This window comes from Nerophis lumbriciformis, linkage group LG11, assembly GCF_033978685.3.
Source record: "Nerophis lumbriciformis linkage group LG11, RoL_Nlum_v2.1, whole genome shotgun sequence".
Taxonomy (NCBI): domain Eukaryota; kingdom Metazoa; phylum Chordata; class Actinopteri; order Syngnathiformes; family Syngnathidae; genus Nerophis; species Nerophis lumbriciformis.
Window position 1 is genome coordinate 52328841 of NC_084558.2, and position 16987 is coordinate 52345827.

A 16987-nucleotide genomic window follows, 5' to 3' on the forward strand; every position below is an offset into this window, starting at 1 on the left:
CATCTTCAAAATATTCAGCCTGTTCAGGAATTGTGTGCTCTCCTTCAACAATTATATAAACATTTTTTTCCAGGATTTCCTCGAATTCCCAGTCTTTTGGGACATTTTCCCCATTCAAAATGAATTGTCCATTTTTTTAAACTTCCACAATTCGCACACCGATTCAAACCGTTCCACCTTCAACTCTTTCCACTCATCCTGGAAATTCAAAAAACCACTTTTTCACATTCAACAAATTTCCAGGAATTCCTGTTTTTTTTCTAACCTTATTTCCAACCTCTTTAGAGCGATGAGTCCTGTTACATTTTTCAACCGTTCCACCGCCAAAACATTCCTCTTAGTCAGGACAAAAAAACCAAGTTGGTTTAAGAACTTGAAAAATTCCCGTTTTTTTAAGAAATTCCATTATACCATTTTTCAGTTAAAAACTGTTACTACTTCAACATTTCTTGACCCATTTCAACAATTGCAACACCAACCAATTCAGCTCATTCGGGACATTCATTTTCCCCAAAATCTCACTTTTCCCAAAATTCCCAAATTTCCAGGAAGTTCCCATTGAAATGAATGGGACATTTTTCCAAGTTGCACAATTCCCACATTTTTCTAACCTTATTTCCAACCTTCTTAGAGTGATGAGTGCTTTTACATTTTTCAACCCATTTCAACCGTTCCACCGCCAAAACATTCCTCTTAGTCAGGACAAAAAAACCAAGTTGGTTTAAGAACTTGAAAAATTCCCGTTTTTTTAAGAAATTCCATTATACCATTTTTCAGTTAAAAACTGTTCCTACTTCAACATTTCTTGACCCATTTCAACAATTCCAACACCAACCAATTCAGCTCATTCAGGATATTCATTTCCCCCAAAATCTCACTTTTCCCAAAATTCCCAAATTTCCAGGAAGTTCCCATTGAAATGAATGTGACATTTTTCAAAGTTCCACAACAGCCCACATTTTTTATCCGATTTCAAACCGTTCCATCTTCAAAATATTCAGCCTGTTCAGGAATTATGTGCTCTCCTTCAACAGTTATATAAACATTTTTTTCCAGGATTTCCTCGAATTCCCAGTCTTTAGGGACATTTTCCCCATTCAAAATGAATTGTCCATTTTTTTAAACTTCCACAATTCGCACACCGATTCAAACCGTTCCACCTTCAACTCTTTCCACTCATCCTGGAAATTCAAAAAACCACTTTTTCACATTCAACAAATTTCCAGGAATTCCTGTTTTTTTTCTAACCTTATTTCCAACCTCTTTAGAGCGATGAGTCCTGTTACATTTTTCAACCGTTCCACCGCCAAAACATTCCTCTTAGTCAGGACAAAAAAACCAAGTTGGTTTAAGAACTTGAAAAATTCCCGTTTTTTAAGAAATTCCATTATACCATTTTTCAGTTAAAAACTGTTACTACTTCAACATTTCTCGACCCATTTCAACAATTGCAACACCAACCAATTCAGCTCATTCAGGATATTCATTTTCCCCAAAATCTCACTTTTCCCAAAATTCCCAAATTTCCAGGAAGTTCCCATTGAAATGAATGTGACATTTTTCAAAGTTCCACAACAGCCCACATTTTTTATCCGATTTCAAACCGTTCCAACTTCAAAATATTCAGCCTGTTCAGGAATTATGTGCTCTCCTTCAACAGTTATATAAACATTTTTTTCCAGGATTTCCTCGAATTCCCAGTCTTTAGGGACATTTTCCCCATTCAAAATGAATTGTCCATTTTTTTAAACTTCCACAATTCGCACACCGATTCAAACCGTTCCACCCTCAACTCTTTCCACTCATCCTGGAAATTCAAAAAACCACTTTTTCACATTCAACAAATTTCCAGGAATTCCTGTTTTTTTCTAACCTTATTTCCAACCTCTTTAGAGCGATGAGTCCTGTTACATTTTTCAACCGTTCCACCGCCAAAACATTCCTCTTAGTCAGGACAAAAAAACCAAGTTGGTTTAAGAACTTGAAAAATTCCCGTTTTTTAAGAAATTCCATTATACCATTTTTCAGTTAAAAACTGTTACTACTTCAACATTTCTCGACCCATTTCAACAATTGCAACACCAACCAATTCAGCTCATTCAGGATATTCATTTTCCCCAAAATCTCACTTTTCCCAAAATTCCCAAATTTCCAGGAAGTTCCCATTGAAATGAATGTGACATTTTTCAAAGTTCCACAACAGCCCACATTTTTTATCCGATTTCAAACCGTTCCAACTTCAAAATATTCAGCCTGTTCAGGAATTATGTGCTCTCCTTCAACAGTTATATAAACATTTTTTTCCAGGATTTCCTCGAATTCCCAGTCTTTAGGGACATTTTCCCCATTCAAAATGAATTGTCCATTTTTTTAAACTTCCACAATTCGCACACCGATTCAAACCGTTCCACCCTCAACTCTTTCCACTCATCCTGGAAATTCAAAAAAACACTTTTTCACATTCAACAAATTTCCAGGAATTCCTGTTTTTTTCTAACCTTATTTCCAACCTCTTTAGAGCGATGAGTCCTGTTACATTTTTCAACCGTTCCACCGCCAAAACATTCCTCTTAGTCAGGACAAAAAAACCAAGTTGGTTTAAGAACTTGAAAAATTCCCGTTTTTTAAGAAATTCCATTATACCATTTTTCAGTTAAAAACTGTTACTACTTCAACATTTCTCGACCCATTTCAACAATTCCAACACCAACCAATTCAGCTCATTCAGGATATTCATTTTCCCCAAAATTTCACTTTTCCCAAAATTCCCAAATTTCCAGGAAGTTCCCATTGAAATGAATGGGACATTTTTCCAAGTTGCACAATTCCCACATTTTTCTAACCTTATTTCCAACCTTCTTAGAGTGATGAGTGCTTTCACATTTTTCAACCCATTTCAACCGTTCCACCGCCAAAACATTCCTCTTAGTCAGGACAAAAAAAACAAATTGGTTTAAGAACTTGAAAAATTCCCGTTTTTTAAGAAATTCCATTATACCATTTTTCAGTTAAAAACTGTTACTACTTCAACATTTCTCGACCCATTTCAACAATTCCAACACCAACCAATTCAGCTCATTCGGGACATTCATTTTCCCCAAAATCTCACTTTTCCCAAAATTCCCAAATTTCCAGGAAGTTCCCATTGAAATGAATGTGACATTTTTCAAAGTTCCACAACAGCCCACATTTTTTATCCGATTTCAAACCGTTCCAACTTCAAAATATTCAGCCTGTTCATGAGTTATGTGCTCTCCTTCAACATTTTATAAACATTTTTTTCCAGGATTTCCTCGAATTCCCAGTCTTTAGGGACATTTTCCCCATTCAAAATGAATTGTCCATTTTTTTAAACTTCCACAATTCGCACACCGATTCAAACCGTTCCACCTTCAACTCTTTCCACTCATCCTGGAAATTCAAACAACCACTTTTTCACATTCAACAAATTTCCAGGAATTCCTGTTTTTTTTTTAACCTTATTTCCAACCTCTTTAGAGCGATGAGTCCTGTTACATTTTTCAACCGTTCCACCGCCAAAACATTCCTCTTAGTCAGGACAAAAAAACCAAATTGGTTTAAGAACTTGAAAAATTCCCGTTTTTTAAGAAATTCCATTATACCATTTTTCAGTTAAAAACTGTTACTACTTCAACATTTCTTGACCCATTTCAACAATTCCAACACCAACCAATTCAGCTCATTCAGGATATTCATTTTCCCCAAAATCTCACTTTTCCCAAATTTCCAGGAAGTTCCCATTGAAATGAATGGGACATTTTTCCAAGTTGCACAATTCCCACATTTTTCTAACCTTATTTCCAACCTTCTTAGAGTGATGAGTGCTTTCACATTTTTCAACCCATTTCAACCGTTCCACCGCCAAAACATTCCTCTTAGTCAGGACAAAAAAACCAAGTTGGTTTAAGAACTTGAAAAATTCCCGTTTTTTTAAGAAATTCCATTATACCATTTTTCAGTTAAAAACTGTTACTACTTCAACATTTCTTGACCCATTTCAACAATTGCAACACCAAACAATTCAGCTCATTCGGGACATTCATTTTCCCAAAAATCTCACTTTTCCCAAAATTCCCAAATTTCCAGGAAGTTCCCATTGAAATGAATGTGACATTTTTCAAAGTTCCACAACAGCCCACATTTTTTATCCGATTTCAAACCGTTCCAACTTCAAAATATTCAGCCTGTTCAGGAATTATGTGCTCTCCTTCAACAGTTATATAAAAAATTTTTTTCCAGGATTTCCTCGAATTCCCAGTCTTTAGGGACATTTTCCCCATTCAAAATGAATTGTCCATTTTTTTAAACTTCCACAATTTGCACACCGATTCAAACCGTTCCACCTTCAACTCTTTCCACTCATCCTGGAAATTCAAAAAACCACTTTTTCACATTCAACAAATTTCCAGGAATTCCTGTTTTTTTCTAACCTTATTTGCAACCTCTTTAGAGCGATGAGTCCTGTTACATTTTTCAACCGTTCCACCGCCAAAACATTCCTCTTAGTCAGGACAAAAAAACCAAATTGGTTTAAGAACTTGAAAAATTCCCGTTTTTTTAAGAAATTCCATTATACCATTTTTCAGTTAAAAACTGTTACTACTTCAACATTTCTTGACCCATTTCAACAATTGCAACACCAACCAATTCAGCTCATTCAGGACATTCATTTTCCCCAAAATCTCACTTTTCCCAAAATTCCCAAATTTCCAGGAAGTTCCCATTGAAATGAATGTGACATTTTTCCAAGTTGCACAATTCCCACATTTTTCTAACCTTATTTCCAACCTTCTTAGAGTGATGAGTGCTTTCACATTTTTCAACCCATTTCAACCGTTCCACCGCCAAAACATTCCTCTTAGTCAGGACAAAAAAACCAAGTTGGTTTAAGAACTTGAAAAATTCCCGTTTTTTAAAGAAATTCCATTATACCATTTTTCAGTTAAAAACTGTTACTACTTCAACATTTCTTGACCCATTTCAACAATTCCAACACCAACCAATTCAGCTCATTCAGGATATTCATTTTCCCAAAAATCTCACTTTTCCCAAAATTCCCAAATTTCCAGGAAGTTCCCATTGAAATGAATGTGACATTTTTCAAAGTTCCACAACAGCCCACATTTTTTATCCGATTTCAAACCGTTCCAACTTCAAAATATTCAGCCTGTTCAGGAATTATGTGCTCTCCTTCAACAGTTATATAAACATTTTTTTCCAGGATTTCCTCGAATTCCCAGTCTTTAGGGACATTTTCCCCATTCAAAATGAATTGTCCATTTTTTTAAACTTCCACAATTCGCACACCGATTCAAACCGTTCCACCCTCAACACTTTCCACTCATCTTGGAAATTCAAACAACCACTTTTTCACATTCAACAAATTTCCAGGAATTCCTGTTTTTTTTCTAACCTTATTTCCAACCTCTTTAGAGCGATGAGTCCTGTTACATTTTTCAACCGTTCCACCGCCAAAACATTCCTCTTAGTCAGGACAAAAAAACCAAGTTGGTTTAAGAACTTGAAAAATTCCCGTTTTTTAAGAAATTCCATTATACCATTTTTCAGTTAAAAACTGTTACTACTTCAACATTTCTCGACCCATTTCAACAATTGCAACACCAACCAATTCAGCTCATTCAGGATATTCATTTTCCCCAAAATCTCACTTTTCCCAAAATTCCCAAATTTCCAGGAAGTTCCCATTGAAATGAATGTGACATTTTTCAAAGTTCCACAACAGCCCACATTTTTTATCCGATTTCAAACCGTTCCAACTTCAAAATATTCAGCCTGTTCAGGAATTATGTGCTCTCCTTCAACAGTTATATAAACATTTTTTTCCAGGATTTCCTCGAATTCCCAGTCTTTAGGGACATTTTCCCCATTCAAAATGAATTGTCCATTTTTTTAAACTTCCACAATTCGCACACCGATTCAAACCGTTCCACCCTCAACTCTTTCCACTCATCCTGGAAATTCAAAAAAACACTTTTTCACATTCAACAAATTTCCAGGAATTCCTGTTTTTTTCTAACCTTATTTCCAACCTCTTTAGAGCGATGAGTCCTGTTACATTTTTCAACCGTTCCACCGCCAAAACATTCCTCTTAGTCAGGACAAAAAAACCAAGTTGGTTTAAGAACTTGAAAAATTCCCGTTTTTTAAGAAATTCCATTATACCATTTTTCAGTTAAAAACTGTTACTACTTCAACATTTCTCGACCCATTTCAACAATTCCAACACCAACCAATTCAGCTCATTCAGGATATTCATTTTCCCCAAAATTTCACTTTTCCCAAAATTCCCAAATTTCCAGGAAGTTCCCATTGAAATGAATGGGACATTTTTCCAAGTTGCACAATTCCCACATTTTTCTAACCTTATTTCCAACCTTCTTAGAGTGATGAGTGCTTTCACATTTTTCAACCCATTTCAACCGTTCCACCGCCAAAACATTCCTCTTAGTCAGGACAAAAAAACCAAGTTGGTTTAAGAACTTGAAAAATTCCCGTTTTTTTAAGAAATTCCATTATACCATTTTTCAGTTAAAAACTGTTACTACTTCAACATTTCTTGACCCATTTCAACAATTCCAACACCAACCAATTCAGCTCATTCGGGACATTCATTTTCCCCAAAATCTCACTTTTCCCAAAATTCCCAAATTTCCAGGAAGTTCCCATTGAAATGAATGTGACATTTTTCAAAGTTCCACAACAGCCCACATTTTTTATCCGATTTCAAACCGTTCCAACTTCAAAATATTCAGCCTGTTCATGAGTTATGTGCTCTCCTTCAACATTTTATAAACATTTTTTTCCAGGATTTCCTCGAATTCCCAGTCTTTAGGGACATTTTCCCCATTCAAAATGAATTGTCCATTTTTTTAAACTTCCACAATTCGCACACCGATTCAAACCGTTCCACCTTCAACTCTTTCCACTCATCCTGGAAATTCAAACAACCACTTTTTCACATTCAACAAATTTCCAGGAATTCCTGTTTTTTTTTTAACCTTATTTCCAACCTCTTTAGAGCGATGAGTCCTGTTACATTTTTCAACCGTTCCACCGCCAAAACATTCCTCTTAGTCAGGACAAAAAAACCAAATTGGTTTAAGAACTTGAAAAATTCCCGTTTTTTAAGAAATTCCATTATACCATTTTTCAGTTAAAAACTGTTACTACTTCAACATTTCTTGACCCATTTCAACAATTCCAACACCAACCAATTCAGCTCATTCAGGATATTCATTTTCCCCAAAATCTCACTTTTCCCAAATTTCCAGGAAGTTCCCATTGAAATGAATGGGACATTTTTCCAAGTTGCACAATTCCCACATTTTTCTAACCTTATTTCCAACCTTCTTAGAGTGATGAGTGCTTTCACATTTTTCAACCCATTTCAACCGTTCCACCGCCAAAACATTCCTCTTAGTCAGGACAAAAAAACCAAGTTGGTTTAAGAACTTGAAAAATTCCCGTTTTTTTAAGAAATTCCATTATACCATTTTTCAGTTAAAAACTGTTACTACTTCAACATTTCTTGACCCATTTCAACAATTGCAACACCAAACAATTCAGCTCATTCGGGACATTCATTTTCCCAAAAATCTCACTTTTCCCAAAATTCCCAAATTTCCAGGAAGTTCCCATTGAAATGAATGTGACATTTTTCAAAGTTCCACAACAGCCCACATTTTTTATCCGATTTCAAACCGTTCCAACTTCAAAATATTCAGCCTGTTCAGGAATTATGTGCTCTCCTTCAACAGTTATATAAAAAATTTTTTTCCAGGATTTCCTCGAATTCCCAGTCTTTAGGGACATTTTCCCCATTCAAAATGAATTGTCCATTTTTTTAAACTTCCACAATTTGCACACCGATTCAAACCGTTCCACCTTCAACTCTTTCCACTCATCCTGGAAATTCAAAAAACCACTTTTTCACATTCAACAAATTTCCAGGAATTCCTGTTTTTTTCTAACCTTATTTGCAACCTCTTTAGAGCGATGAGTCCTGTTACATTTTTCAACCGTTCCACCGCCAAAACATTCCTCTTAGTCAGGACAAAAAAACCAAATTGGTTTAAGAACTTGAAAAATTCCCGTTTTTTTAAGAAATTCCATTATACCATTTTTCAGTTAAAAACTGTTACTACTTCAACATTTCTTGACCCATTTCAACAATTGCAACACCAACCAATTCAGCTCATTCAGGACATTCATTTTCCCCAAAATCTCACTTTTCCCAAAATTCCCAAATTTCCAGGAAGTTCCCATTGAAATGAATGTGACATTTTTCCAAGTTGCACAATTCCCACATTTTTCTAACCTTATTTCCAACCTTCTTAGAGTGATGAGTGCTTTCACATTTTTCAACCCATTTCAACCGTTCCACCGCCAAAACATTCCTCTTAGTCAGGACAAAAAAACCAAGTTGGTTTAAGAACTTGAAAAATTCCCGTTTTTTAAAGAAATTCCATTATACCATTTTTCAGTTAAAAACTGTTACTACTTCAACATTTCTTGACCCATTTCAACAATTCCAACACCAACCAATTCAGCTCATTCAGGATATTCATTTTCCCAAAAATCTCACTTTTCCCAAAATTCCCAAATTTCCAGGAAGTTCCCATTGAAATGAATGTGACATTTTTCAAAGTTCCACAACAGCCCACATTTTTTATCCGATTTCAAACCGTTCCAACTTCAAAATATTCAGCCTGTTCAGGAATTATGTGCTCTCCTTCAACAGTTATATAAACATTTTTTTCCAGGATTTCCTCGAATTCCCAGTCTTTAGGGACATTTTCCCCATTCAAAATGAATTGTCCATTTTTTTAAACTTCCACAATTCGCACACCGATTCAAACCGTTCCACCCTCAACACTTTCCACTCATCTTGGAAATTCAAACAACCACTTTTTCACATTCAACAAATTTCCAGGAATTCCTGTTTTTTTTCTAACCTTATTTCCAACCTCTTTAGAGCGATGAGTCCTGTTACATTTTTCAACCGTTCCACCGCCAAAACATTCCTCTTAGTCAGGACAAAAAAACCAAGTTGGTTTAAGAACTTGAAAAATTCCCGTTTTTTAAGAAATTCCATTATACCATTTTTCAGTTAAAAACTGTTACTACTTCAACATTTCTCGACCCATTTCAACAATTGCAACACCAACCAATTCAGCTCATTCGGGACATTCATTTTCCCAAAAATCTCACTTTTCCCAAAATTCCCAAATTTCCAGGAAGTTCCCATTGAAATGAATGGGCCATTTTTCCAAGTTGCACAATTCCCACATTTTTCTAACCTTATTTCCAACCTTCTTAGAGTGATGAGTGCTTTCACATTTTTCAACCCATTTCAACCGTTCCACCGCCAAAACATTCCTCTTAGTCAGGACAAAAAAACCAAGTTGGTTTAAGAACTTGAAAAATTCCCGTTTTTTTAAGAAATTCCATTATACCATTTTTCAGTTAAAAACTGTTACTACTTCAACATTTCTTGACCCATTTCAACAATTGCAACACCAACCAATTCAGCTCATTCAGGATATTCATTTTCCCCAAAATCTCACTTTTCCCAAAATTCCCAAATTTCCAGGAAGTTCCCATTGAAATGAATGTGACATTTTTCAAAGTTCCACAACAGCCCACATTTTTTATCCGATTTCAAACCGTTCCAACTTCAAAATATTCAGCCTGTTCAGGAATTATGTGCTCTCCTTCAACAGTTATATAAACATTTTTTTCCAGGATTTCCTCGAATTCCCAGTCTTTAGGGACATTTTCCCCATTCAAAATGAATTGTCCATTTTTTTAAACTTCCACAATTCGCACACCGATTCAAACCGTTCCACCTTCAACTCTTTCCACTCATCCTGGAAATTCAAACAACCACTTTTTCACATTCAACAAATTTCCAGGAATTCCTGTTTTTTTTCTAACCTTATTTCCAACCTCTTTAGAGCGATGAGTCCTGTTACATTTTTCAACCGTTCCACCGCCAAAACATTCCTCTTAGTCAGGACAAAAAAACCAAATTGGTTTAAGAACTTGAAAAATTCCCGTTTTTTTAAGAAATTCCATTATACCATTTTTCAGTTAAAAACTGTTACTACTTCAACATTTCTTGACCCATTTCAACAATTGCAACACCAACCAATTCAGCTCATTCGGGACATTCATTTTCCCAAAAATCTCACTTTTCCCAAAATTCCCAAATTTCCAGGAAGTTCCCATTGAAATGAATGGGCCATTTTTCCAAGTTGCACAATTCCCACATTTTTCTAACCTTATTTCCAACCTTCTTAGAGTGATGAGTGCTTTCACATTTTTCAACCCATTTCAACCGTTCCACCGCCAAAACATTCCTCTTAGTCAGGACAAAAAAACCAAGTTGGTTTAAGAACTTGAAAAATTCCCGTTTTTTTAAGAAATTCCATTATACCATTTTTCAGTTAAAAACTGTTACTACTTCAACATTTCTTGACCCATTTCAACAATTGCAACACCAACCAATTCAGCTCATTCAGGATATTCATTTTCCCCAAAATCTCACTTTTCCCAAAATTCCCAAATTTCCAGGAAGTTCCCATTGAAATGAATGGGACATTTTTCAAAGTTCCACAACAGCCCACATTTTTTATCCGATTTCAAACCGTTCCATCTTCAAAATATTCAGCCTGTTCAGGAATTGTGTGCTCTCCTTCAACAATTATATAAACATTTTTTTCCAGGATTTCCTAGAATTCCCAGTCTTTAGGGACATTTTCCCCATTCAAAATGAATTGTCCATTTTTTTAAACTTCCACAATTCGCACACCGATTCAAACCGTTCCACCTTCAACTCTTTCCACTCATCCTGGAAATTCAAAAAACCACTTTTTCACATTCAACAAATTTCCAGGAATTCCTGTTTTTTTTCTAACCTTATTTCCAACCTCTTTAGAGCGATGAGTCCTGTTGCATTTTTCAACCGTTCCACCGCTAAAACATTCCTCTTAGTCAGGACAAAAAAACCAAGTTGGTTTAAGAACTTGAAAAATTCCCGTTTTTTTAAGAAATTCCATTATACCATTTTTCAGTTAAAAACTGTTACTACTTCAACATTTCTTGACCCATTTCAACAATTGCAACACCAACCAATTCAGCTCATTCGGGACATTCATTTTCCCAAAAATCTCACTTTTCCCAAAATTCCCAAATTTCCAGGAAGTTCCCATTGAAATGAATGTGACATTTTTCAAAGTTCCACAACAGCCCACATTTTTTATCCGATTTCAAACCGTTCCAACTTCAAAATATTCAGCCTGTTCAGGAATTATGTGCTCTCCTTCAACAGTTATATAAACATTTTTTTCCAGGATTTCCTCGAATTCCCAGTCTTTAGGGACATTTTCCCCATTCAAAATGAATTGTCCATTTTTTTAAACTTCCACAATTCGCACACCGATTCAAACCGTTCCACCTTCAACTCTTTCCACTCATCCTGGAAATTCAAACCACTTTTTCACATTCAACAAATTTCCAGGAATTCCTGTTTTTTTTCTAACCTTATTTCCAACCTCTTTAGAGCTATGAGTCCTGTTACATTTTTCAACCGTTCCACCGCCAAAACATTCCTCTTAGTCAGGACAAAAAAAGAACTTGAAAAATTCCCGTTTTTTAAGAAATTCCATTATACCATTTTTCAGTTAAAAACTGTTACTACTTCAACATTTCTTGACCCATTTCAACAATTGCAACACCAACCAATTCAGCTCATTCAGGATATTCATTTTCCCCAAAATCTCACTTTTCCCAAAATTCCCAAATTTCCAGGAAGTTCCCATTGAAATGAATGGGACATTTTTCCAAGTTGCACAATTCCCACATTTTTCAAGCTATTCAAACCATCCCAACATCAACACATTCCACTCATCCTGGACATTCCAACTAACACTCTCCCAAGTTCCTAACCAAATTCCGTTTTTCCTGGAAATTCAAACTCTTTGACATTCCAACTATTCTTCCATTCATACTACATTCTGTCAGCATTTCAGTTCAACTTCAGCATTGGAGCGTTCACACACAATTAAATCCCTGACCAGCGCGTGCTTGCAGATGCACTGCTCCGGCCTGGCGTGGAACCCGGAGGTGGCCACCCAGCTGGTCCTGGCCTCCGAGGACGACCGCATGCCCGTCATCCAGATGTGGGATTTACGATTCGCCACGTCCCCTCTCAAGATCCTGGAGAACCACACCAGGTACCACGCACGCTCTCCACAGAGGAACCGTAGCGCCTTCAACCTGCGGCGCTTCTCCCGTGCAGGGGCATCCTCGCCATCGCCTGGAGTCTGGCCGACCCCGAGCTGCTCCTCAGCTGCGGGAAGGACAGCAGGATCCTGTGCTGGAACCCCGGCACGGCGGAGGTGGTCTACGAGCTGCCCACCGGCAGCCAGTGGTGCTTCGACGTCCAGTGGTGCCCCAGGAACCCGGCGGTGCTTTCGGCCGCCTGCTTCGACGGCCGCATCGGCGTTTACTCCGTCATGGGCGGCAGCAGTCGGCACGTCGAGCAGGTGAGAGGAAGTTCACTTCCATTTGTCCGGAAAGTATGTGAATGGATAAACACCTTCTCTTTGTATGTGACTGGAAATACATTTACATGTTCCCATGTAAATGGGCAAACATGTTTGCATTAAGTGTGTGTGTGAAAGAAACGGCGGACGTTTTTATTATGTGTATGTGAATAGACTGATGGTCCTTTATAATATGTGAATAGATATACGGTCATTTACATTATGTGACTGTGTGAAAAGACAGACGGACATTTATTGTGGGAATAGACAGGCAGATGTTTACATTATGTGCATGTGAATAGACAAACGGTCGTTTATTATATGTGAATGCGTGAATAGACAGGTGGACGTTTATATAGCGTGAATAGAAAGGCAGTCGTTTGATTATGTGAATAGACAGATGGATATTTAAATTATGAGAATAGACAGGCGGACGTTTTTAATTATGTGTATGTGAATAGACAGATGGTCCTTTATAATATGTGAATAGATATACGGTCATTTACATTATGTGACTGTGTGAAAAGACAGACGGACATTTATTGTGGGAATAGACAGGCAGATGTTTACATTATGTGCATGTGAATAGACAAACGGTCGTTTATTATATGTGAATGCGTGAATAGACGGATGGACGTTTATATAGCGTGAATAGAAAGGCAGTCGTTTGATTATGTGAATAGACAGACGGATATTTAAAATATGAGGATAGACAGGCGGACGTTTTTATTATGTGTATGTGTATAGACAGATGGTCGTTTATAATATGTGAGTAGATATACGGTCGTTTACATTATGTGACTGTGTAAATAGACAGATGAACATTTATTGTGTGAATTGACAGGCGGATGTTTACATTATGTGCATGTGAAAAGACAGACGCTCGTTTATAATATGTGAGTAGAAATACAGTCGTTTACGTTACGTGACTGTGTGAAAAGACAGACGGACATTTATTGTGGGAATAGACAGGCAGATGTTTACATTATGTGCATGTGAATAGACAAACGGTCGTTTATTATATGTGAATGCGTGAATAGCCAGGTGGACGTCTATATTGCGTGAATAGAAAGGCAGTCGTTTGATTATGTGAATGTGAATAGAAATGTGAATAGACAGATGGATATTTAAATTATGAGAATAGACAGGCGGACGTTTTTATTAAGTGCATGTGAATATACAGATGGCCGTTTATAATATGTGAGTAGATATACGGTCATTTACATTATGTGACTGTGTGAAAAGACAGACGGACATTTATTGTGGGAATAGACAGGCAGATGTTTACATTATGTGCATGTGAATAGACAAACGGTCGTTTATTATATGTGAATGCGTGAATAGCCAGGTGGACGTTTATATTGCGTGAATAGAAAGGCAGTCGTTTGATTATGTGAATAGACAGATGGATATTTAAATTATGAGAATAGACAGGCGGACGTTTTTATTATGTGTATGTGTATAGACAGATGGTCGTTTATAATATGTGAGTAGATATACGGTCGTTTACGTTATGTGACTGTGAAAAGACAGACGGACATTTATTGTGGGAATAGACAGGCAGATGTTTACATTATGTGCATGTGAATAGACAAACGGTCGTTTATTATATGTGAATGCGTGAATAGACAGATGGACGTTTATATAGCGTGAATAGAAAGGCAGTCGTTTGATTATGTGAATGTGAATAGACAGATGGATATTTAAATTATGAGAATAGACAGGCGGACGTTTTTATTATGTGTATGTGTATAGACAGATGGTCCTTTATAATATGTGAGTAGATATACGGTCGTTTACATTATGTGACTGTGTAACTAGACAGATGGACTTTTATTGTGTGAATAGACAGGCGGATGTTTACATTATGTGCATGTGAAAAGACAGACGCTCGTTTATAATATGTGAGTAGATATACAGTCGTTTACGTTACGTGACTGTGTGAAAAGACAGACGGACATTTATTGTGTGAATAGACAGGCGGATGTTTACATTATGTGCACGTGAATAGACAAACGGTCGTTTATTATATGTGAATAGACAGTTGGACATTTGTTGTGTGAACAGACAGGCGGATGTTTACATTATGTGCATGTGAATAGACAGACGTCGTTCATTGTACGTGGATGTGTGAATAGAGAGACAGACTTTTATATTATTTGAATAGAAAGGTGGTCGTTTATATTATGTGAATGTGTGAATAGACAGGCGGACGTTTTTATTAAGTGCATGTGAATATACAGATGACCGTTTATAATATGTGAGTAGATATACGGTCGTTTACGTTATGTGACTGTGAAAAGACAGACGGACATTTATCGTGGGAATAGACAAGCGGATGTTAACATTATGTGCATGTGAATAGACAAACGGTCGTTTATTATATGTGAATGAGTGAATAGACAGATGGACGTTTATATAGCGTGAATAGAAAGGCAGTCGTTTGATTATGTGAATGTGAATAGACATGTGAATGTGAATAGACAGATGGATATTTAAATTATGAGAATAGACAGGCGGACGTTTTTATTATGTGTATGTGTATAGACAGATGGTCGTTTATAATATGTGAGTAGATATACGGTCGTTTACATTATGTGACTGTGTAACTAGACAGATGGACATTTATTGTGTGAATTGACAGGCGGATGTTTACATTATGTGCATGTGAAAAGACAGACGGTCGTTTATATGTGAGTAGATGTACAGTCGTTTACGTTACGTGACTGTGTGAAAAGACAGACGGACATTTATTGTGTGAATAGACAGGCGGATGTTTACATTATGTGCACGTGAATAGACAAACGGTCGTTTATTATATGTGAATAGACAGTTGGACATTTGTTGTGTGAACAGACAGGCGGATGTTTACATTATGTGCATGTGAATAGACAGACGTCGTTGGACGTTTATTGTGTGAATTGACAAATGAATGTATGTGAGTGGACTTACAGATGTTTCCATTATGTATTGTGAATAGACAGATGGACGTTTATTGTGTGAATTGACAAATGAATGTATGTGAGTGGACATACAGATGTTTACATTAATTATTGTGAATGCACAGTATATTTGTGAATTGACAAATGTATGTGAGTGGACATACAGATGTTTACGTGATGTATTGTGAATGCACAGTGTATTTGTCAATTGACAGATGAATGTATGTGAGTGGACATACAGATGTTTACGTGATGTATGGTGAATGCACAGTGTATTTTGAATGTATGTGAGTGGACATACAGATGTATGTGAGTGGACATACAGATGCTATATATTTACTTGTGTTTGTGGCAGATGACCAACTCCTTGGCCAACATGGATCCGTTTGGAACAGGCCAGACGTTGCCCCCCTTGCAGCTGCCCCAGTCAGCCGCCCCCCCAGCCAGCGTCAACCCCCTGAAGAAGCCCCCCAAGTGGATCCGCAGGCCCGTGGGGGCGTCCTTTGCCGTGAGTCCCCACGCTGTGTGGGCGTGACGCGGACGCTCTGGTGACCGACCGCCTGCTCTTCTTGTCGCCCGGCAGTTCGGAGGCAAGCTGGTGTCCCTGGAGAACAACACCGCCGCCGACTCCCAGCAGGGCAGCGCACGCGTGGTCCACGTCAGCCAGGTGGTCACTGAGACCGCCTTCTTGGAGCGCTCCCAGCGCCTTCAGGACACGCTCACCGCCGGCGGCTTCCAGGACTTCTGCCAGGAGAAGATCCTCGCCGCCGAGAACGACCTCGACAAAACTGTCTGGTCTTTCCTCAAGGTAACCAAACTTTTCGGTGAATTTTTTAAACGTTTGCATGTGAATGGACAGACCAATGTTTTTGTTTGAAGCGACATACGGATGTTTACGTGGTGTGTACATGTGAATGGACAGACCGTTGTTTAGAGTTGGTGGGCCAGACAGACTCCTGTTTACTTTGCATGTGAATGGACAAACATGTTTTCATAATGTGTGAATGGACAAACGTTTCATTATGATGTGTGAATGGACAAACATGTATTCATTATGTGTGAATGGGCAAACACATACCTTTATTTGTGTAAAGAGACAAACGTGTCATTATTATGTGTCAATGGACAAACATTATGTGTGAATGGGCAAACACATACCTTTATTTGTGTAAAGAGACACAAACATGTCTTTATTACGTGTGAATGGACACGTGTCATTATGTGTTAATAGACAAACACATACCTTTGTTTGTGTAAATGGCCAAACATGTCTTTATTATGTTTGAATAGAGAAATGTGTCATTATTATGTGTCAATGGACAAACATTATGTGTGAATGGGCAAACACATACCTTTATTTGTGTAAAGAGACACAAACATGTCTTTATTACGTGTGAATGGACACGTGTCATTATGTGTTAATAGACAAACACATACCTTTGTTTGTGTAAATGG

At 37.3% G+C, this 16987-nt stretch overlaps 1 protein-coding gene across 6 annotated transcripts in view; it reads left to right on the plus strand.

The window, feature by feature from the left end:
• sec31a (SEC31 homolog A, COPII coat complex component) overlaps nt 1-16987 on the plus strand; it is a 116115-nt gene that overhangs the window by 42205 nt on the left and 56923 nt on the right. For all 6 annotated transcript variants that reach the window (XM_061966328.1, XM_061966326.1, XM_061966329.1 and 3 more), the window contains exons 7-10: nt 12136-12278; nt 12344-12590; nt 15888-16040; nt 16116-16340. In XM_061966328.1, the coding sequence (XP_061822312.1) occupies nt 12136-12278; nt 12344-12590; nt 15888-16040; nt 16116-16340 (768 nt within the window). The remainder of the gene's footprint in view (nt 1-12135; nt 12279-12343; nt 12591-15887; nt 16041-16115; nt 16341-16987) is intronic.